The 22,763-nt window shown below is 51.5% G+C and overlaps 2 protein-coding genes across 3 annotated transcripts; both read right to left on the bottom strand.

Annotated features, from left to right (window-relative positions):
* Window positions 1-5,476: 5,476 nt before the first annotated feature.
* On the bottom strand, window positions 5,477-9,791 carry LOC113876700 (dipeptidase 3-like). Its single transcript, XM_027516199.1, has 10 exons — window positions 9,361-9,791; window positions 8,943-9,069; window positions 8,331-8,460; window positions 8,104-8,245; window positions 7,790-7,856; window positions 7,499-7,675; window positions 7,128-7,212; window positions 6,522-6,597; window positions 5,914-6,049; window positions 5,477-5,824 (listed from the first exon to the last, which is right to left on the bottom strand). The coding sequence occupies exons 1-10, from the start codon at window positions 9,624-9,626 to the stop codon at window positions 5,585-5,587; spliced, it is 1,446 nt and encodes a 481-aa protein (XP_027372000.1). The 5' UTR covers window positions 9,627-9,791; the 3' UTR covers window positions 5,477-5,584.
* A 2,880-nt stretch (window positions 9,792-12,671) lies between these two features.
* Window positions 12,672-18,345, bottom strand: LOC113876697 (dipeptidase 2-like). Of its 2 annotated transcripts, XM_027516196.1 has the most exons (12): window positions 18,249-18,345; window positions 17,618-18,087; window positions 17,054-17,353; window positions 16,660-16,786; window positions 16,217-16,346; window positions 15,988-16,129; window positions 15,626-15,695; window positions 15,329-15,505; window positions 14,635-14,719; window positions 13,926-14,001; window positions 13,128-13,263; window positions 12,672-13,038 (listed from the first exon to the last, which is right to left on the bottom strand). In XM_027516196.1, exons 3-12 carry the CDS (start codon window positions 17,254-17,256, stop codon window positions 12,781-12,783), a joined length of 1,404 nt encoding a protein of 467 aa, XP_027371997.1. In that variant the 5' UTR covers window positions 17,257-17,353; window positions 17,618-18,087; window positions 18,249-18,345; the 3' UTR covers window positions 12,672-12,780. The 2 variants fall into 2 exon arrangements, with proteins under 2 accessions (XP_027371997.1, XP_027371998.1); XM_027516197.1 differs by having other exon boundaries at window positions 17,618-18,325.
* Window positions 18,346-22,763: the final 4,418 nt, after the last annotated feature.

Below are 22,763 nucleotides of genomic sequence, written 5' to 3'. Positions count from 1 at the left end.
TCTGCATTCTCTGACCTTTGTCTCTGGGATGGAATCAGGAATCAGTCTCTGGGCCCTGCAGGAGGACCTGGGAGCTGACCTCTATTCTGGCCCCTACCCTACTCTCATCCCAGCCAAGGCCTGTTGCTTTGGTCTGTCTTTCATGCCACATTCAGTTGCTCACAGTAGCAGCCTTCCAATGAACTCCCTGCTCATGGTAGAGCCATCTCTTCTTTAAAAAAAAAAAAAATTTACTTATTTATTTGACTGCACCAGGTCTTCATTGCGGCACGCCAGAACTTTAGTTTCGGGCATGTGAACTCTTAGTTACGGCATATGGGATCTAGTTCCTTGACCAGGGATCGAACCTGGACCCCCTGCATTGGGAGTATGGAGTCTTAGCTACGACCACCAGGGAAGTCCTAAGAGCCACCTCTTTTGAAAAGAAAGCCCAAACTCTTCTCTTGGTCCACACAGCCCTGCTCCATCCGGCCCCTCCAGTCTCTTCAGCTGTATCTCTCCTCATCCTCTGCCCCAGCCTCAGCCTTTCTGGCTTCTTTCACTTCCCCAAACTCAAGGGGTTTCTGTGCAGCACCTGTGCCTGACAGGATGCCTTTCTACCCGCCCCCCACCACCCCTGCCATTTACCAAACTCCTTTGTATGGAGGGGGTCTCAGCTTGGAATACTGCTTCTTCTCCAGAAAACATCTCTGAAACACACCCCACCTTCCCACCACCCCACTTCATCCTCGTGTGAGGCACTTTCCTTTCATAGGACTCACTGCAGGGAGAAGTGTGTTGGTGGAGATCTTTAATGTTTCTTGTATGTGGATCTCACACTGGCAGGACTGTTTCAGTCTCCTCACCTTGGTATCTTCAGTCTTGGCCCCAACACATTTTTTGACTAAAGAATGAATAGGTGCAGCCCCCACACCTGGCCTCTCTCCTCAGGGGTAGGGTCAGGTGCTATGCGGGGAAGATAGGCTACTATAGTCCAACTGAAACCTTAGACTCTGCAAGACTCTGTAGCTAGGATACAATTTCCCTCATACTATTGACTGGTCAAGTAGCCTGCACCATCAGGGTACTCATGGGCAAAAATAATAGGCAAAAAGAAACAGACATTTGACAAGCACAGACATTTCAAAAGAAAACATCTTAAAGAACAGTCTTTTGTACTCTGTGGGAGAAGGCGAGGGTGGGATGATTTGAGAGAATAGCACTGAAACATGTATATTATCATATGTGAAACAGATCGCCAGTCCAGCTTTGATGCATGAGACAGGGTGCTCAGGGCTGGTGCACTGGGATGATCCAGAGGGATGGGATGGGGAGGGAGGTGGGAGGGGAGTTCAGGATGGGGGACACATGTACACCAGTGGCTGATTAATGTCAACGTATGGCAAAAACCACTACAATATTGTAAAGTAATTAGCCTCCAATTAAATTAATTTTTAGAAAAGAAAAAGAAAACATTTATTGGGGAAAGGATCAGAATACATGGATCAAAAATTCAAAACTAGCCTAATAAACATATTACAAAAGATAAGGTAGAATATTAGCCAAATGAAACAATAAAGTATAAAAAAGAACAAGCAGAGGGGACTTCCCTGGTGGTCCAGTGGTTAAAAATCTGCCTTGCAATGCCGGTAAAGTGGGTTTGACCCCTTGTCAGGGGTCAAACATAAGATCCCACATGCTGCAGGGCAACTGAGCCTGCATGCCACAACTACTGAAGCCCGTGCACTCTACAGACCATGCTTTGCAACAAGAGAAGCCGCTACATGGCAACAAGAGAAAAGCCCCTGAGAGTGGCAACCAAGACCCAGTGCAGCCAAATAATAAATAAATAAATATCTTTTAAAAGAACAAGCAGAAATATAAGGTAGAGAAATATGGCTTCCTAACAAATTACCCCATAAGAGAGTGACTTACAGTGACAATCAACAAAAATATTTATTTGCTCACAAATCTGTAAACTGAGTAAGCTTGTCTCTACTCCACATGGCATCACTTGGGGCTGGAGGATTCATTTTGAAAATGATTCATGGGAATTCCCCCTGAGTCCAGTGGTTAGGACTCCATGCTTCCACTGCCAGGGGCCCTGGTCAGGAAACTGAGATCCCACAAGCCAAGGGGCATGAACAAAAAAAAGATGATTCTCTCACATGACCAGTACATTGTTATTGGCTGTAGGCTAAGAGCTCAGGGGGACTGTGGACCAGGGACACTGGGTCCTTCTCATGTGAACCTCTCCCTGGGCAGCTTGACTTCCTCATAGTACAGTGGCTACAGTCCATGAGTGAGTAAGCATCCTAAGAAGCAGGACAGTTCCCTGGCCCCAGGCCTGGATGGACACAACATCACTTATGCCATATTTTACTGGTCAAGCAGGTACAAAGCCCAGATTCAAGGGGTGGGCAGACATAGATTCCATCTTTGGATGGGAGAAGCATCAAAGAAATACAGGACCATGTATAAAAATTACCAGAATAGTATGTCAGACAACACAATAGGTGATCTAATAGCAGAAAATTTTCATTGAGAATGAATCCATAAATTAGAAAGACCAAGTTAAGGAATTCTCCCAAAAGAAGAAAAAGAAAACAAGAGAGGTATGAGATAGAAAAAGAAGTTCTAGTATCTGCACAATAGGAATTTCAGAAAAAGAGTAAAATAAAAATGGAGGAAAAGTGCAACATGAATGAACCTCGACAACATTATGTTAACTGTAGGAAGCCAGATACAAAGGTCACATATTATATGACTCCATTTGTAAGAAACATCCAGAACAGGGAAATACATAGACACAGAGAGCAGATTGGTGGCTGGGGGAATCACAGGATCAGGTGCAACTGCTTAATAGATAGAGGGTTTCCTTTTAGGATGGTCAAAATATTTTGGAACTAGATACAAGTGGTGGTTGTATGACATTGTGAATGTACTAAATGCCACTGAATTATTCACTTTATTTTAATTTTTTTTAACTTTATTTTTTATTTATTTGGCTGTACCAGGTCTTAGACACAGCACCTGGGATCTTCGTTGCCATGCGCATGCTTTTAGTTGCAGCACGTGGGATCCAGTTTCCTGACCAGGGAGCAAACCTGGCCTCCCTGGGAAGTCCCCTGTAATTTGTTCTTTTTCATTGCTGTGTTCTCTTCCATGGAGTTAATACCACACCATTGATTTCTCTACTGTTGGGTTATTTTCAGTTTGAAATTACTAAAAATAGTGCTTCTCTAAATATGTTTGTTCATGTCTTTCTGTGCACATGTGTGCAGGCCTTTCTGTTGAGTCTTTAGGGGAGAAAAATGGTTAAATCCTTGGGTATATGTGTCTGAACATTCATTAGAAGGACTGATGCTGAAGCTGAAACTCCAATACTTCGGCCACCTGATTCGAAGAGCTGACTCATTGGAAAAGACCCTGATGCTGGGAAAGATTGAAGGCGGGAGAAGGGGATGACAGAGAATGAGATGTTTGGACGGCATCACTGACTCAATGGACGTGAGTTTGAGTAAGCTCCAGGAGTTGGTGATGGACAGGGAGGCCTGGTGTGTTGCAGTCTCTGGGGTTGCAAAGAGTCAGACATGACTGAGCAACTGAACTGAACTGATATGTGTCTTTAACTTTAGTAAATAATGTGGAACAGTTTTTCAAAACAGTTTTTTTTTTTTTTTTTAGTCAGTTTACACTGCCACCAGCTGGGTATGAGAAAACCTTATGCTGCACATCCTTAATAACACCCTATTGTTCATCTGTTGAATTTTAGTTATCTTTTTCTGTGAGTTTTACTTTGCATTTCTCTAGTGACTAGTATTGGAGAAGGCAATGGCACCCCACTCCAGCACTCTTGCCTGGAAAATCCCATCGATGAAGGAGCCTGGTGGGCTGCAGTCCATGGGGTCGCTAAGAGTCGGACACAACTGAGCGACTTCCCTTTCACTTTTCACTTTCATGTGTTGGAGAAGGAAATGGCAACCCACTCCAGTGTTCTTGCCTGGAGAATCCCAAGGACAGGGGAGACTGGTGGGCTTCCGTCTCTAGGGTCGCACAGAGTCGGACACGACTGAAGTGACTTAGCAGCAGCAGCAGCAGCAGTGCCTAGTACAGAGAAGGCAATAGCACCCCACTCCAGTACTCTTGCCTGGAAAATCCCATGGATGAAGGAGCCTGGTGGGCTGCAGTCCATGGGGTCGCTAAGAGTCGCACACGACTGAGCGACTTCCCTTTCACTTTTCACTTTCATGCATTGGAGAAGGAAATGGCAACCCACTCCAGTGTTCTTGCCTGGAGAATCCCAGGGACGGTGGAGCCTGGTGGGCTGCCATTTATGGGGTCGCACAGAGTCGGACACGACTGAAGCGACTTAGCAGCAGCAGCAGCAGCAGTGACTAGTAAAGTTGACAGTCTTTTCATTTTCTTATTGGCCACTTGGATATCCTCTTTTGTTAAGTTCCTTTGCAAATGTCTTGCCCATTTTTATACTGGCTTGTCTGCCTCTGGATATATACCTTTTGTCAGTTATACATGTTGAAAACTTCCCCCACTCTGTGACTTGATTTTTCACTTTTTTTATGTTTATTTATTTATTCGGCTGCGCCACGGCCTTAGTTGCGGCACAAAGGATCTTTGATGTTCATTGCAGCAGGCAGGATATTTAGTTGCGGCATGCAGTCTTACTTGCAGCATGTGGGATCTAGTTCCCTAGTGATTGAACCCGGGTTCCCTGCACTGGGAGCCCAGGGTTTTACCCACTGGACCACCAGGAAAGTTCCTGAGATGATACTCCTAAGTGGAAGACTCACTCTCCTAGATATCAACTTGTTTTAATAAATGGAACAGAATTCAAAGAGAGACTGACAAGTGTATGGACACAATTTATAACAGTTGGCACTGTAGACTCTCTGCTAATTTAAATTTCCCATGGAAGGAACTTAGATCTGGCTCTGGCCCACCCTGTGGACTGGGAGAGGAAAGTGGCCAAAAGATGGAGGGTCTGTAGGAAGCTGAGCAGATGTAGAGCTGAACAGTTTCTTTTCTTTCTTTTAACAGCTTGATTCCCACCCCCGCCCATTAAAAAAAAAAAAAAAATCAGTTTAACAAAAATCAGAGTACCTTATCTGAAAAATCTTCCCATGCTTTCTCTCTTGATATTTCCAAAGACATTAGTTTATTCTATAAAAGGTATCATCCTTTAAAAAATTTTTTTAAAAAAACCTTTCAGAGAGAGATTGGGAATGTACCCTTTGTTACACTCCATGATGGGATCAACTTTGAACTTGATTCTTTACCGCTGTTTGTGGGCTCAGGCTTTTAGCGTAAGAATAAGGTAAGGTTCTTCTGCCTTTCCAGAGAGAGAGACAAAGCTGGAAGCCAGTGGGAACCAAACATACTGGGCAGCTGGGGGTAGAACCTAAGACCCCTCACCAATCAAGAGCCCATCAGACCGAACCCCCTTTCCCTGTGAAGAAAGGACTGTCACACCTGGCTCTGTACTCGAAATGTTTATTCTCAGCATATATATGTTTGTGGCTGGATGACTAGAAGGGAAACTTCGTGAGACTTTGCCACAGTGACCTCTGGGGGACTAGCCAGGTCACTAGAGCCACAGGATGAGGACTGAGAAGGTGACAGCAGCCACAAGGCCTAAAACGAGTTGTAGGGAGGCTTTTGGGGGCCTCTGGAGGGCCTGGTTGGTTAGCCACTTGTTTCTCACCCGGTGTGTGGCCCGAGGCTTACTCTGAGGCTGAGTCAGGAGGTGGGAATGGCACGACCTGCCCACTTGCCTATTTGGAAATTCATCCTCCAAAGGACTCTGACCTTTGCTTTCCTCTCTCACCTGAAGATAAAAGTCAGCAGTCAGTGGCTTCCACAGTGCCCCCTCCCCCGCTGAAGCCACTGAACCCTCTTTTGTCCAGCCCAGCACACCTGTTCCACCTGACTGAAGACCCGAAGCAGGTTTCCACGAAGGACGCCCTGAAGCTCTTCCTCCCTCCAGCCTCGCCTCAGCAACTCCTCTATGAGTACCGGGTATGTGGACACATCCTCCAGCCCCTCAGGGAACCTGTGTGGCCACCAGCTGGCTAACTGTGGCTCCTCAGCCCCGGTCCTGGCTGAGGGCCCACTGTGGCACCAGCTCCAACCACATATGGGAAGTTAAAGGCCATGTTCCTCAGGCTACTGAATGCAACTTTGGAAGCTCCTGGAAGAACTGGGCTTCGGCAGCACTTACCTGCTGGGCAGATGCTCAGCCCACAGCACATCTGCTGCGCTAGCAGTGGAGCATGTGCTGGACAGGTCTTGAAGGGGGGTGGGATTCTTAACAACTGTGATGCCCTGGAGTGGGAATGGGTCAAATGGACCACAGGAAGGACAAGGAGAATCCAGGAACCAGGTCCTGGGAGGGGAAAGATGCCAGGTGGGCTAAAAGACCAGAGTCCGTAATGGAGGATGAAGGGAGGACCATGGATGGGGAACTGAGACTAAGGGACTCCCCACTGTATCCCAGCCAAGACAAACCCCAGGGAAACACTCACCGGCCAGACCCATCATAACTCCCGCTAATCCCGATGAACTCAGATCCCATGACTGCCCTGATGTGGTCAAAGTGATCTAGAGGATGAGGGTAGTGGTGGGTAGCATGAGGCTGGAGTTAGATCCTGGAACCAGCCCTGATCTGAGGAAGCTCAGTGTGACCAGCTCCCCTGCCCAAGGAAATCCAAGACAGGACAGCTGATCCCATGGAGCTCCTAGCCTGCTGTGAGTTCTGGAGTGGCCTCAGGCTAGACTCTGGACCCAGAGTGAACCTCAGGGCCCGAACCTCTTAGGACCTTTTCTTGCCTAGGAGCCACCATGCCTCTGGTTCCTTGAGAGCCTGGTCATAGGGTTCTGCCTGTCCTGTCTAGGGATATGGGAGCAAAAGAGAAACTCAGAAGCAGAGGCAGTTGCCTCCCCCTAAACCTGTTGCACTGGTTGGAGCCCCAGATCTGGGTTCAGGGCAGTGAAGAGCTGTGTCTGCTCCCCTAGACTGTTGGGAGGCCTGCCCAGGGCCCAGGGTGTGCTAGAAGGCTAGAGCTCTCCTGACGGCCTGAGCAGCCACAGGCCAAGATACAACTGCACGAAGAATTGTATGTGGGGCTCACCTGCCACGGTGGACACATTAGCAAACAGGTTACACTGCAGCACCCCCATGGACAGCGACACCATCACAATGCCACCATTCTTCTTCTACTTGGATGAACAAAGGAACACTCAGCTTGCCCCTTCTGACCTGATGGCCTGCCACCTATGCCCTGGGGGTCCTGATAAGGCAAATGCTGAGTCCTCACCTGAGGGCTTGGGTGAGGCTTTACCTCTCTTGGCCCCTGGGTGGGAACTGATTTGGCCTTGAGTTTCAGAGATGGGGGAGGGTTAACCAGGTCCAAGGGTGAGTGAGGACTGGACTGGTAGCTTTGCTCAGGGTCAAGGATCTTTGGATGAAGTCCTGGGTTTGAGGGCTGGGGTGGCCGCTCACCAGAAGTTGCAGGATGTCATCAGGAATGTTTAGCATGTTGTCACACACAGCTTTGGCAGCCGAGTGGGAGAAGATCACAGGAGCCTTTGACACCTTCAGGGCTTGCTGTGCCAGGGCATGCGACCCATAGGACAAGTCCACCATCATGCCCAGGCGATTCATTTCCTCTATCACCTTCTGCAGGGACAAGTGGAGGATTTTTTTTTGGTGGGGGGGGTTGTCAGGAGGGATGCACGTGTGTGCATACCTGTACAGGGTGGCTGAGGTAGGGTATTGAAAAGGAGTTCTTACCTCACCAAAGCTTGTCAACCCACTAATGTTGGTGTAGAAGAGCTGAAACTTGGTGGAGCTCTCTGCCCTGAAAGACAGCCAGAGGAGGGCAATCTAGCAGGCCACACCTTGGCCAACAGAGCCTGGACATCCAGACTCTCTGTCCACGTGTCCCACCTCAGAACAGGGTGAGGATTCAGACCAGCTGCTTTCTGGGAGTGTGAGGGACCTGCTGAGAGTCCAGCTTCCTTCTGTGGACCCCTCTATCCTCACCTCTCTGGCACTTTCCCCACCAAGCATCTACCATTCCACCCCAGGCCAGGCAGTCTGCTCACCAGGGAGTGTTGCAGGTAAAGGTGAGCGTCAGGTAGCGAACTCCCAGCAGATAGAAACTGCGTAGCACAGCGAGGCTGCTGTCAAGTGAATGACCACCCTCCACGCCAATAAGGCAGGCCAGCTTTTGAGTGCTGTTCAGTCCTAGAAGAAGATGGATCAAGTGGTCAGAGGCCAGGGCCAGAACCACCAGAGTAGCCCCTGACTCCCCTCCCTTCCCCCAGCCCACCTTCGGCTGAAGTCACGAGCTCCAGTTCATTGTAGGAGTCACACATGCGGCGGATGAGGTCAATCTGCTCCAGTGTGAGGCGCACGGCATCCTGGTCCTGAGTCTGGCATGGGGCGTAGGCTGACCAGAACTGGTGGTTGGCCCAGGGGTCCAGAATGAGATTAGGCTGGTCTCAATGCTATAGGCCTGCTACTTAACTCCTCCTCAGCCCTCAGGGCACTCATGTGGGTCAGTGGCCTGAGTCCAGCACCGCATGACCCTGTGGTACCCTGATGACTATTCAGCTTGCTGCCAGCAGCCCAGTTGAAATCATGACACATCATTGCTTGCTGTTTGTCCATGGGCTATGGGAATGCCCCAAGGGCAATCCACCATATCCTTTGTGGTTTCAGAGCCCCACCCTCACCAAGGATTTTCCGATCACTTTCTGTGTCTCCACAGAACCTGGGCACCCATGCAGCTGGCCTGTCTTGACCTCCAACACCCCTATACTCACTCCCCAGCAGCCACATGATGGCACATAGTGTGTCCTATGTCCATCAGAGGCCTGTCTTCCAAGGTTTCTGTGGCCCCCAGATTCCCCAGAGGCCATTATGTGTGTCCCTCTGGTACCTGTGCACCCACGAAGCCATCCCTGAGCTTGTCTAGGTTGGTCTGGCCGAGTCTGAAATTGCGCAGGTTCACACCTTGTAGCTTGTTCTGGAAATGCCGTTTCAGGAGCAGTGGCAGGTGGTTGTGGCTGGGGTTGTCAGGACAAAGTAAGAAGAGTAGGGGACATGGCCTCCAGGTCATGGGCCTACCCTGTCCCACCCCACATCCCCACCTCACACGGATGATAGTCCTGAAGAGCAGCTATTAGGTAGGGGTTTCTACCAGCAACAGCGTAATGGGGAGGAAGGCGCCCTATGGGGGTGGTGGAGGAGAGGGGTGTATCAGGGAGCTTTCTCTCTAACTCTTGACGCTCTGGACCTCCTCTCCTGCCCAGGAACGGGTTCAGCGCCCACCAGCCCGCACACCCCCACCTACGCACCCATCCACCAGCCGGAAGTGCCGCATCAGGGCCCGCGCACGCTCCTGGAGACTCAGGCCTCTAGGGGTGCCTGGAGCTGTTGGGGTGCTGGAGGTGGCCGGCCTGGTCAGGGCGCTAGGGGTTCCCCACGTGGTCTGGGCGCTGGGACCGCCCGGGGTGGTCTGGGCGCTGGTTACCAGCCGCAGCAGCAGCCAGAACAGGAGCAGCAGACGCAGCAGAGGCCGCTGAGTGAGCACGTGGGGACGCTCGGGGCCTAGGGACAGCATTGCTGCACAGGGCCGAGCAGCCGGGCAGAGGCGGGTCTCGAGAACTAAGAGGAGCGGGCGAGGGGCAGAGGGCGACAGTGGGGTCCCGACCGTCGATGCTGGTGACCCAGCGGCACGGCTTCGTGAGAAGCGGCTGGAGTCAGGACGCTAGGCAGATTAGCTCGGGGATCCGCAATGCCGCCGCCCAGCGTTGCCGCCAGGGGGAGGTAGGCCCTTCCCTCCCATCTAGGGTCGCGCCCCAATAGGCCAGGCCAGCCTTTGCCCCGAGCGCCCTCAGGCGGCTCACCATGGGTTACCTCTGTCCCTGCTTCCTGCCCTGCACCCACCCCTCCCAAGCGCCAGGGGCCTACTGATTCGGGGAGGAGGCCAGGGGGTGACTAGGAGGGGCCCAGGAATCTTCCCAGTTTCACCTCTAGGCAGACAGGTCGCAAGCCCATGTGGGGTTTTAGCTGCAGGGATATGCCTGCACTCCAACTGGTTAAATATTCCATGAAATTCTGGGAAGAATTAAAATTTAAAGGAGTGAATTAGATCTGTATGTTTTGACTGGCAGAAGAAAAAGATCCCCTATATATTTTTAACAAAAATTAAATTTGTATAATATTTATGGGAGACCATTTTGTTTTAGTGCCTGCTCGTTCACTAAGTTGTGCGACTTTTCTGTCACCCCATGGACTGTAGGCTGCCAGACCCCTCTGTGCGTGGGATTTCCCAGGCAAGAATACTGGAGTGGGTTGACATTTCCTTCTCCAGGGATCTTCCCCAGGGATCAAACCCACATCTCTTGCATCTCCGGCATTGGCAGGCGGATTCTTTACCACATCTCTTATTAAAATTTACTTCTGGGGACTTCTTGCTGGTCCAGTGGTTAAGACTGTGTGCTCCTAATGCGGGGAGCATAGGTTCGTTTTATAGGATGTGCCTCTGCTCAGAAAACAAAAATCTTCCCCCAAATTTACTTCTGTACCTACGTTGACATCAGTTCAGTTCAGTTCAGTTGCTCAGTCGTGTCCGACTCTTTGCGACCCCATGAATTGCAGCACACCGGGCCTCCCTATCCATCACCAACTCCCGGAGTTCACCCAGACCCACGTGCATCGAGTCAGTGATGCCATCCAGCCATCTCATCCTCTGTCGTCCCCTTCTCCTCCTGCCCCCAATCCCTCCCAGCATCAGAGTCTTTTCCAATGAGTCAACTCTTCACATGAGGTGGCCAAAGTACTGGAGTTTCAGCTTCAGCATCATTCCTTCCAAAGAAATCCCAGGGCTGATCTCCTTCGGAATGGACTGGTTGGATCTCCTTGCAGTCCAAGGGACTCTCAAGAGTCTTCTCCAACACCACAGTTCAAAAGCATCAATTCTTCAGCGCTCAGCCTTCTTCAGAGTCCAACTCTCACATCCATACATGACCACAGGAAAAACCATAGCCTTGACTAGATGGACTTTTGTTGGCAAAGTAATGTCTCTGCTTTTGAATATGCTATCTAGGTTGGTCATAACTTTCCTTCCAAGGAGTAAGCGTCTTTTAATTTCTTGGCTGCAGTCACCATCTGCAGTGATTTTGGAGCCCAAAAAAATAAAGTCTGACACTGTTTCCACTGTTTCCCCATCTATTTCCCATGAAGAGATGGGACCGGATGCCATGATCTTTGTTTTCTGAAAGTTGAGCTTTAAGCCAAGTTTTTCACTCTCCACTTTCACTTTCATCAAGAGGCTTTTTAGTTCCTCTTCACTTTCTGCCATAAGGGTGATGTCATCTGCATATCTGAGGTTATTGATATTTCTCCCGGCAATCTTGATTCCAGCTTGTGTTTCTTTACACATACACAAAAAAAGACTCTAGAGGAATATACATACTAAACTTTAGTTAATAATAGCCATCTTGGAAAGAGGGGGCTTCCCTGGTGGCGCAGAGGTTAAAGCGTCTGCCTGCAATGTGGGAGACCTGGGTTCGATCCCTGGGTTGGGAAGATCCCCTGGAGAAGGAAATGGTAACCTACTCCAGTATTCTTGCCTGGAGAATCCCATGGATGGAGGAGCTTGGTGGGCTGCAGTCCACAGGTCTCAAAGAGTCGGACACGACTGAGCGACTTCACTTTCATTTTCACTTATGTGTGTTAGTTGCTCTATCATGTCCAACTCTTTGTGACCCCATGGACTGTGGCCTGCCAGGTTTCTCTGTCCTTGGAGTTCTCCAGGCAAGAATACTGTGGTGGATTGCATTTCCTTCTCCAGAGGAACTTCCCAACCCAGGGATTGAACCCTGGTCCCCTGCATCAAAGGCAGATTCTTTACTGTTTGAGCTACAGGGTAGTCCTAACTGTTTTAGGAAGGGGGTTACCTACTCCCTGGTCAATTTATGTCTCATCATTTTTTGTATTTTTTCTTTAGCTTATTTGGCTGCACAGGGTCTGAGTTGCACAATGCGGGACCTTCTAGTTGAGGCATGTGAACTCTTAGTTGCTGCATGTGGGATCTAGTTGCCTGACCAGGGATTGAACCCAGGCCTCCCACATTGGGAATGCAGAGCCTTAGCCACTGGACCACCAGGGAAGTCCCTAGCACATTATCATTTATGGACTGAGGGAAGATGTAGTGGCTAAGTAGACTGAATGTCTTAGAAAGTCTCTGAGGAGCAGGGGGAGGGGTGGGCCCACCTCCAGAGCTGTCCAGCCATTAGAGGTCTGTGGCCCATTAAGTAGCCTGACATTCTGGCTCTGTCCAAATAGGAACAAAGATCATTTGTGATCCAAGCAGGTTCTCTTCTTGGGAATCTGAGCCAGAATTCCCTAAAAGATCTCCAGGTGGTAGACGATGGGTCAGGATTGAGGTGAGCTACTCAGAGGGAATGAGTAAAGTCTGCCTTCCTGCAGCCAGAGCCTCCCACTCTCTTCTCCTGGTGCTGAGCCAACCCCCCTGGGATTCCTCAGGCCACTGCCAACAGGTCTGCCTTGAGTACCTGGTGTCTGAACTGCAGGGTCCCCCACCAAACCCCAGTGTTGGGGCCTGTACCACAGGCTCCACTACAGACAAGGACAGCTCATGCTGATTCCATTTTTGAAACATTTATTTTTGGGAAATGTTTGTGCTTGCATGAGAGGAAACTTTGTGGATGTCTGCATCTGCCAAAGTGACATCTGGCAGGATTAATGGATCACCAGAGCCAAAGAATGAGGACCAGGAAGGCAGCAATAACTATGAGGCCAGGGGCTGTGTTGGGGGAAGATTTTGAGAATGACCGCATAGTTGACAAAATAGGACTCCCATGCCTTGGAGTTCTGGTTAGTTTCTGGTCTTGAGCCAGATTCTCTCTCTGCTGCAGATGCGAGAGGACGGAGCGGCAGGAGCTCCCCAGCTGCTCATCTGGGAACTCATCTTCCAAGGGACTCTGTCCCTTGTTTTCCTCCCGAACCTGGAGGCGTCAGTCAGTGGGCAGCAGCTCCCACAGCACCCGCCCCAATACACATGCTCAGAGCTCCTCTGTGGCCCAGCCCAGCATACCTGCTCCACCCGACTGAAGACCCGCAGCAGGTTTCCTCGAAGGACACCCCAGAGCTCTTCCTCACTCCAGCCACGCCTCAGCAACTCTTCTATGAGTACTGGGTATGTGGACACGTCTTCCAGACCCTGTGGGAACCTGTGTGGCCACCAGCCAGCCAGCTATTGGGCCTCAGACCTGCCCCCTGGTCCTGAGTCAGAACCAGTGTCCTGTGTATGCAGGGTCCACTGAACCCCAGCCCTGGTCAAATATGGGAAATGGAGACTTGGAGAGAGTAAATGATTCAAGCCTGCTCTTCATCCTTCAGAAGAAGGGCCCTAAAGCTCCTTGAATATTCATCAAAATTCTTTGAATTGAACTATTAAGATCTATGTCTTTCACTGAATGCAAACTTTTCCTTCTGTTTATAGAAAGAAGAAAAGCTTTTGAAGAACTAGGTTGACCCCCTTGCATGCACAGACCCAACTGCAGGCAGAGAAGATGGTTAGCCCACCCCAGACCCTGCTAAGAGTCTGCTCAGAGGCCATGGGTCTACTGACACTGGCTGGGTGCACATGCTGGACAGATAAGGTCTGTCTGGTTGGGTTAGCCAAATATGATGATCTAGAGTAGGGCCAATGGGTTGCAGATAGACAGGAGAGCCCAGCAAACAGACCCTGGGAGAGGGGAAATACCAGTGGGGCCAGCAGACCTGAGGCTGTGGTCAAGGCCATGAGGACCATAGTATGGTGGGCACCGTGGCTATGAAAGCCCCCCCGTGACACATCCAGACCAAGACAAGCCCACATGGATGCACTCACCGGCCAGCCCCATCATAATCTCCTCCAATCCCGATGAACTTGGATCCAATGACAGCCCTGATGTGGTCAAAGTGATCTGAAGGATGGAAAGTCAGCAGTGTGGGACTTCTAGGGTCGGGGGGAGGTGGTGAGGACTGGACTTTGTTGATTCCCCTTCTTGCAGCCTGTAGGCCAGACAGGCCAGTTCCTTCATGGCCTGGCACCCAGAGCACCGAGTAGAGAGCCCTGAGGTTTGGTCTGAAGTGATCCCGGCTGGCTCCAGACTGGACTTCAGATTTGGAGTGGACCTCAGAGCCACGCATTTGGGCCAAGATTCACTCTGCCTCTCAGTTCCCTTGAGAACCTTCGAGGTAGCCTCTCCATGGGTGGTGAGAAAGGAACAAGGAAACAATTGACAGAGACCCCAGGGACCTATGGAGCTGCCCAGTCCCTTGACCAGAGGCACAGGCAACGTACTTTGGAGCCCCTGCAGAGGTGCAGATGGGCAGCACCTGGACTCTGTGTCTGACTGCCTCCCGGATACCCATCAGCATCCATTTTGATTCCGTGGCTCCAAGAACTGTGTGCCATTCATTATTGGGCTTGGGGGAGCAGTGCCTCTTGCCAGCAGTGGGTCAAACCCCTGGGGCCCTTTTGAGGTCCTCCTCAAATTTGTGCCCTGTTTCAGGTCCAAATCAGAACTGTTCAGAGAGCCCAGGGTGAGGCTTACCTGCCACAGTAGACACGTTGGCTAGTGGGTTGCACTGTAACACCCCCACGGATAAGGACACCATCACAATGCCACCGTTGTTCTTCTGCAGGGTTGGACAATGGACATTTGACTTGGCCCCTGGCACAACCACCTGCCTCTTCACTCTCTCAGCCCTCTAAGGAAGGTGTTCAGTCCTGGCTTTGAGATCAGAGATGTCTCCTCTCTGGGTTTGTGTGAATGGGGGAGCCTCAGCTCTGGGTCTGGGTGGTGTCTTGGCACTTGGTTTGTGGGTTTGGAGGAGTATTTTTATTTATTCTTTTAGGTGCACCGTGTCTTAGTTGTGGCACGTGGGAGCCTCCATCTTACTTGTCGCATGCGGGATCTTCTACTGGGGCAGGCAGGGTCTTTAGTTGCAACATGTGAGCTATCAGTTGCAGTGGGTGGGATCTATCGACCAGGGATGGAACCCGGATCCCCTACATTGGGAGCACGGAGTCTTAGCCACTGGACCACCAGGGAGGGTCTCGAGGAATGTTTACTACCTAGAACCCCCACGTAGAGTTCAAGAGTTCAAGGGCTGTGGTTCATGTGTTTTGGGGGCAGAAGATCTTTAACCTAGGGTTTGAGGAAATTGAGGGAGCAGAATCTCAGGTTCAGGGGCTCCTGGTTTGAATGTCTTGCTTTAGGTTTGCAGGCAAGGGCAGTCTCTCACCAAAAGCTGTAGGATGTCATCAGGAACATTCCGGGTGCTCTCACACACAGCCCGGGCAGCCGAGTGGGAGAAGATCACAGGTGCCTGCGACACTTCTAGGGCTCGTCGTGCCACGGCGTCTGAGACATGGGACAAGTCCACCATCATGCCCAGACGGTTCATTTCTGCCACCACCTTCTGCAGGGATGGGTTGGGGAGAGGGTGTCAGGGCTGCATTTGTCTTAGGTGCGTTTATCTGGAGGGACCAGGTGGGGCTGTGCATTCACATGGGGCAGGGTATGGAGCCGGGGTCCTCACCTCACCGAAGCTGGTCAGCCCACTGACATCGCTGTAGAAGGGGTGGATGCCCTTAGCTGAGCTCTCTGCCCTGCAGGGTGGCCAGGAGGCAGTCTGACTGGTGGTCATGACTCAGCTACAAGAAGCTAGACAGAGGTTCCGTCGAGCCCTCTACACTTGCAACTCCCTGGAGCAAGAGGAGGGACCCAAGCAGGGCTGTGTGGGGCAGTAGGAGGGCTCTTCTGGGGATCCAGTCTTGCTTTGTAGACCTCCCCACTCCAGGTTCGGGGCCAAATCCCAGGGGTGAATCTTGGTGTGGGCCCCAGCATGATCTTGGGCAGATCCCTGCCTCACTGGGCCCATACCATCTGCACCAAGCTCACCAGGGTGTGTTGCAGGTGTGCGTGAGTGTCAGGTAGCGCACACCCAGCACATAGAAGGTACGCAAGATGGAGAGGCTGCTGTCCAGTGAGTGGCCACCCTCCACACCAATGAGGCAAGCCAACTTCCGGGTACCATTCAGAGCTGGGGGCAGGTGGGGCAGATTGTCATTGTCAGAGACATGGGTAGCTTAATCAAGCCCCTGACACCCACCACCACCCATCCGTCTACCTTTAACTGAGGTCACAAGCTCTAGCTCAGAATAGGAGGCACACATGCGGTGGATGAGATCAATCTGCTCTAGGGTGAGGCGCACAGCATCCCGTTCCTGGGTCTGGCATGGGACGTAGGCTGACCAGAACTGAGGGAAGACCAGGGGATGGTTTGGGTAGGGGTTCCTTTAGAACTTCTTGGGTTTCTCACCGCCTCCACAGCTGGTGCAGCACTGCCTGTGCCCAGTGTCACATGTGATGCATGGCTTGTTCTGTGGTACTTGGATGCCCATCATGTTGACTCACTGTGACCCCTGTTAGCCCCCAGCATCCTTGTCATGGCACTTTCTAGGTTGCTCTGGTAACTGAGTTCCGATGTGACTAACCCGTGGTCTCTGAGGCCCCCAAACTCCCCCACATTCCCCCAGAGCCATGGTGGCATCTTGTGTGTCCCCTTGGTACCTGGGCACCCACGAGACCGTCTTTAAGCCTATCCAAGCTGGTCTGGCCATGGCTGAAATTGCGCAGATTAACATCCTGTAGGCCCTTGCGGTTAAACTGCCTCAGGACCAGGGGCATGTCGTTGTGGCTGGAGGGAGGTCAAGGCAAATGGGTGGGCTCCTTCGGGCTCAGGCCAACCAGGGGACTCCCCCACCTCACACTGTCACATAGACTAGCTGAGGCCTGGGCTGAGGGGGTTCCCACCAGAGAGGGTGACAGAAGAGGAGAGGGGCACCCAAGGATGATGGAGAGGACACCCAGGGGTGGTGTGAGGGAGCTGCCCCACTAGCTCTGCATGCTCTGGACTTCCTCCCCTGCCCAGGGCCGGGCTAGGCCCCCACCAGCCCCCACGCACCCATCCACAAGCGGGAAGTCCCGCATCAGGGCCCGTGCACGCTCCCCCAGACTCAGTGTGCTGGAGGTGTCCAGACTGGTCAGGGCGATAGGGGCAGCCGGTGCTGTTTGGGCGCGGGTTACCAGCCGCAACAGCAGCCACAGCAGGAGCAGCAGAGGCCGCTGGGTGAGCATGTGGGGATGCTCGAGGCCCCCACTCGGCATGCTGCACAGGGCCGGGCAGGTAGGCAGAGGCAGGTCTGAGAGCGGTGCGGGTGCTGGGGTTCTGCCAGTCGACACAGATCACGTAGTTGCGCAGCCTCTGGGAGAGGGGCATGGAGAGAGGGGACACAGAGTCACAGGACCCTGCGACCCCTGTGCAGAGAGCCGTAATCCGCAAAGCCCGGGTGCCATGGAGGCCCGAACTACCCTCCTGCCCTCTGCTAAGAGGCGGCTCTTGTGGGCTAACCTGGCCTCCACCTTGAGCCCATTCCCCTCCCATCTCGGGTTCCCTCCGCCCCCGCCCCTCTCCCGACCCCTCTATTTTGAGGGGGCCGCCCTAAATTGCTCTCCCCCTGCCTCTAACCTTGTTGTCCAAGAGAGAGTCCAGGGCGCTTCTGTCAGAGAGTGGCCATCAGCCTCAGGCAGCCCCTCCCAGGAGCACAGCTTGTCCCCATCTGTCTGCAGCCTGCCCCGCCCACCCCAGGGCTGCGTGCCAGTGTCTCTGTGTCCCCATTGATCTGGGCTCCCAGTTTCCATGTGCTGGGACATGAGGGGTGGGTGTGAGGGAGGAGATAGTTTTTAGAAATGGAGGGTTAAACTTGGGGGTTCTAGATTCAGAAATGGCCCCTCTGCCCCCGACCTTCTGTCTCCCCCTACTTGACTCCCCAGAGTGCATGACCATTCTCAGGAGACTTCAGCCAGCAACTGGGAATTGTCAGGGGCACCCCTCCCCTATTCCCCCCAGTCACCCTCTGCAAAGAGCGCATTCAGGAGTTGCTGCACTTCTCCAGGGCCTCACTTGAGGAACTTTGGTGATGTGAACTGAACAACCATCTGGAAAAAGTTAAGGAACCTTTTACTCAACAGAGCAAGAACCCAGTTGGTAGGCTATTGAGTGGAAGGAGTTGAAGTCACTTCCGTGGCAGGAGATTCCCCACCCCAGGAAGCTTCCTCCCAGAGTTGTGGGCTGACCTGCTGGCCAGGATCCCTCCTACCTCAGTGTGGAATGCCTGGCATCTGGGTTCTGCTGCTACAGTCGTTGTATCTCATGGCCCTTGTGGCTCTAGCTCTCCCGGAAACCTCAAGGCCTAAGTTCCTGTGCTTGCTCTGAGGCCCCACCCTATTCCTCATTTCTAGTTTCAGGCCTCACCCTAGCTGACTCCTCTAGGAACAGCCCCCTCCCACCACCACCACACACATACACTGGGGATGTGCCTTCTCACAGAAGCTCAGCCACTGAGATGCTTTTGGAACCTTGCCCAAACTCCTTCATCTCCAGCCTCTCAAGCTTCTGCTTTGATCCTTGGCGCCCCATGGAGCTGTTTGGCCTTTGGAACCTTCCCCAGGTGGCAGGAGTGACTAGCTCAGGGGTAAGGACCTAAGTCTGAGTGCTGGAGACCCTAGAAATCTCTCTAAAAATGAAATGAGCAAAACTCTTCCAACAGAACTAGAGGTCCTGGGCTACCTGGGAGGGGAAGGGTCCCTGCTTGTGTATATTTCAAGGCTCATGTATATTGCATTTGACACTGCCCAGTGCCTACAGGCCAGAAGGAAGGGCACACTGGTAGTGCTATGTTGGAGGTGAGTCTGCTCCCTGCTCACTGCAGCTGGAGGGTTCTCTAGGCAGCCTGCCTGCAGAGCGTGCGTCCCCTAGGGCTCTGATGCTGAGAACAGCAGGGTGTATCCCTGCCCTGGGCACCCAAACTCAGACCTGGCTCCTTTCCCTCCCCTTGCTGGTCAGCAGGCCCCACAGTCACTCTCACAGTGGGGAGAGGGAGGAGAAATTCTTGGGCTGGTTTCCAGGCAAAAAAAAAAAAATATGAGTTTGGGGGATAAACAGTTCATTCCACTCTTGATAGACCTCCAGGAAGTACAAACAAACAGCAGCTGCTGACAGAGGAATGAAAAAAGAGAATTTAGCCTTTTTTCTTTCTTTCTTTTTTTAGCTATTCTGCAAGAACCAGATGTCTAGATAGTCTGTTTTGACCTAGAGGAGGTAGGCACCATTACTGTAGAAGATTAGCCAGGCAACAAATTTTCTATAACGTTCAGCTTCAGTCCTTAAACAGGCTGGCACCGGTGGCCATGGCCTTGAGGTGACCATATAAAGCTGATCATGGAAACACACACACACATGTACATTCTTATATACTCAGGGGCACGGGAGTACTCACACCCAAGCGGCAAGCAGATTTTAGCCAAAAAGGTGACATGTCGTTCCCTTAATCTCACCCAAGGCATCTTCATGCCCCATCCCCACCAGGGGGAAAGGAACACCCTAGCAAAGTCTTGTCCTGTAGGATCCCCCCGGACACAGGGACAGTTTCGGGGCAGAGGTTGTGACAAAAGTTTTCCAGGTGCTGCCGACAGTGGGTGGAAGTGAAAAGAGGATGGAGGCAGAGAAACCCAGAGCCTGGCTCCAGAGCTGACCTGAATGTCATCCATGATACCCTCTACTTTCTGCCCACCCCTCCCCTTTCAGGGCATCTTTAAGTTCTGCTGATTCAATCTCCAAAAATCTCCCGGGTATGTCTCCTTTCCATGCCCACCGTTCCTTTCCCAGTACAGGTCATTTTCATCTCTCACCTCCTTCTGGTCTCCCCATCTCCAGTTCATTTCCCACAGAGCAGGCATACCCTGTCTCTCTTTGAAAAATCTGGTGCCATCCTCCTCCCCAAAGTTTTTTTGTGGCTTCTTGTTGCTCCTAAACCTCGGATTCCTTTATTTGGCTTTCAAGTCCTGGGGAGTCTGCCCTCACCTGCTGCTCCAGTTTCAACAAATAACACAAACCCCTAAGATCCCCTGGAGAAGGAAATGGCAATCCACTCCAGTATTCTTGCCTGGAAAATCCCATGGACAGAGGAGCCTGGCGGGCTACTGTCCACGGGGTTCCAAGAGTCGGACATGTCTTAGTGACTGAAGCACCACCACCACCACCACCACTCTGTCCCCTATTTTCTGGCCATACCAGCCATGCTGCCCCTCAGCCTCCAAATGGTGGCGCTGTTGAGGCAGGGCCAGGGGAGGAAATCTTGCCATCAGGAAGGGTTGAACATACCATGAAGAACTCTGCTAAATCCAAACCCTCTTTGGCAATTTACCCCCTCTAAAAACAGGAACATGAGTCAAACTCTCAGACTGCTCAGGTTCAGGTTTTGCTGGGACTTCTTCCTCTTCCTCCCTACCCCACCCTGCCCCAGCAGTCAGAAGTGGTTGCCCCCGTTGGAGCTGGCAAGTAAACTCAGTAAGGCCTCGACCACCACATTCTGGCACCTGGCACCACACCTGAGCACAGCAAGCACTTGACCAGCGTTCAGTGAAGAGTGCGTTGACTGGGAGCACAGGAGGCTGCTGCCTTCCCTTCCTTCCCAGAACAAGGAGATGTGACAGCAGTGGCAGTGCATCAGGGGAGCCAGAGTTACTGGGCGCCCAGAGCTATGCTGCCAGTTAGTGGCACATAGTGATTCAGTCTTCACAATAGCCCACGAGGTAGGTTTTTACCAGCCTTGCTTTTCCTCTGATTGATTTTTTTTTGTTTTGTTTTAAAATTGAATTATAGTTGATTTGGGCTTCCCTGGTGGCTCAGACGGTAAAGAATCTGCCTGTAATACAAGAGACCCGGGTTTGATCCTTGGGTCAGGAAGATCCCCTGGAGAAGGGAATGGCTACCCACTCCAGTATTCTTGCCTGGAGAATTCCGTGGGCAGAGAAGCCTGGCAGTCTACAGTCCATGGGGTCACAGAGTCAGACACAACAGAGTGACTAACACTTTCACTTTTTTGCTATGGTTGATTTACAAAGTTGTGTCATTTCAGGTTACTGCAAGGTGATTCAGCCACACATGCACACACAGATATGTGTGTGTGTGTGTATATTTTTTTTTTCTTTTTCAGATTCTTTTCCTTTATGCGTTCGTGTGATGTTTAGTCACTAAGTTGTATCTGACTCTTTTGTGACCCCATGGACTGTAACCTCCCAGGCTCCTCTGTCCATGGGATTTCCCAGGGAAGAATACTGGAGTGGGTTGCCATATCCTTCTCCAGGGGATCTTCCTGACCCGGGGATGGAATCTCCTGCATTGGCAGGCAGATTCTTTACTCCTGAGCGGCCAGGGAAGCCTCTTTTCCCTTAGAGTTTATTACAAAATACTGAATATAGTTCCCTGTGCTATACAATAGGTCCTTGTTAGTTGTGTTTTATATACAGTAGTGTGTATATGTTAGTCCCAAGCTCCTTATTTATTCCCATGCCTCCCATTTGGGGGCAGCTTGTAAGGACAATGGAACTAAGATTCTATGAAGGAGAAATATCCTTAGTCTTCTGTTGTCTGGGGCTCTGGAACCCCAAGCCAGACCTACTCAGACTTTGTCTCTTTTGGCTCATCCTCTGGGGGCTTCAAGCCCTGACGGGCCAGAGCTCTGAAGAATGACAGCCAGCTGTTTGGTCAAGTTTGCCATGTCTGACTTTGCATACCTCCTGTTCACTGCTGCCGGACTCACCAGAGTTGGCTCTGTCTTCAGTGAGGAGAGTTCATGGTTCATAAGGCAGGCACCTGGGAAAGCCAGCAGTGGTAGGCAGAGTAGCCCACTGGCCCTGGGGTGGAACCTGCCTTAAACCTGGCTGAGAAGGACAGGTGTGGGGAGACCAGCTGCTGGGTAGGCACATGATCACAATGGTGCCCTCCTTGCAAGTCAGATAGTTCTTTGGATGTCTCGACTTCCAGCTGCTACCTCTCTTGAGGAGAATCCCCTTCATCCATCTCTTTGTCCTGATATCCTTTGCTGATTACCTGCTGGTGCGGCCTTTTGCTGAGGGGTGCAGTGAGAGGGCTGGACGAGTCTCCAGTGATCAATCACATGTGCCGGCATAACACACAGAAGAGTTGGCTGTGGGGGCGCCAGGTGCTGGGAGCCAGCCCTGAGCAAGCAAACGTTTGCTTGACAACATATGCGATTGCTCATTTAGCCTCGAGTTCAGACTTGTAGTCTCTTTCCTGCTCATCTCTCAGGCCTGTCAGACCTGTCCTCCACTACACCATGCTGCACATAGCACGCCCTGCCCCAGACCCGCCCGCCCCGCTCCCTGCGTTTATATGGGAAGCTTGACCTCCTCTGCCTGACTTCCAGGGCTTGCCCAAACTAGCTCACCCTGTGAAGCTGACCACCTGAGTCCTCACTGATTCCAAACCTGGTTGAACATAGGCTCCATCTGAGAAGTTTTTATTTCTTCTTACCTATTAGGGAAAATGTTCAAACATATGAAAAAATAGAGAGAAGAGTATATTGAACCCCTTTGTACCCATTGCTTAGCTTCAACAGTTATCAACTAATGCCCTTATTTCATTTACACCTTACCATCCACTTTTGCAGAATATTTTAAAGCAATCAGACATTTATTTCACCCATATTTAAGGTTGCATCTCTAAAAGATAGGTGTGTTAGTCGCTCAGTCATGTCTGACTCTTTGTGACCCCATGGACTCTAGCCCACTAGGCTCTTCTGTCCATGAGA

The sequence above is a fragment of the Bos indicus x Bos taurus genome, chromosome 18 (assembly GCF_003369695.1).
Source record: "Bos indicus x Bos taurus breed Angus x Brahman F1 hybrid chromosome 18, Bos_hybrid_MaternalHap_v2.0, whole genome shotgun sequence".
In the NCBI taxonomy this organism is placed as follows: Eukaryota; Metazoa; Chordata; class Mammalia; order Artiodactyla; family Bovidae; genus Bos; species Bos indicus x Bos taurus.
Note: the sequence above shows the minus strand (reverse complement) of the source record. Positions and strands in the feature narration are given on the sequence as shown.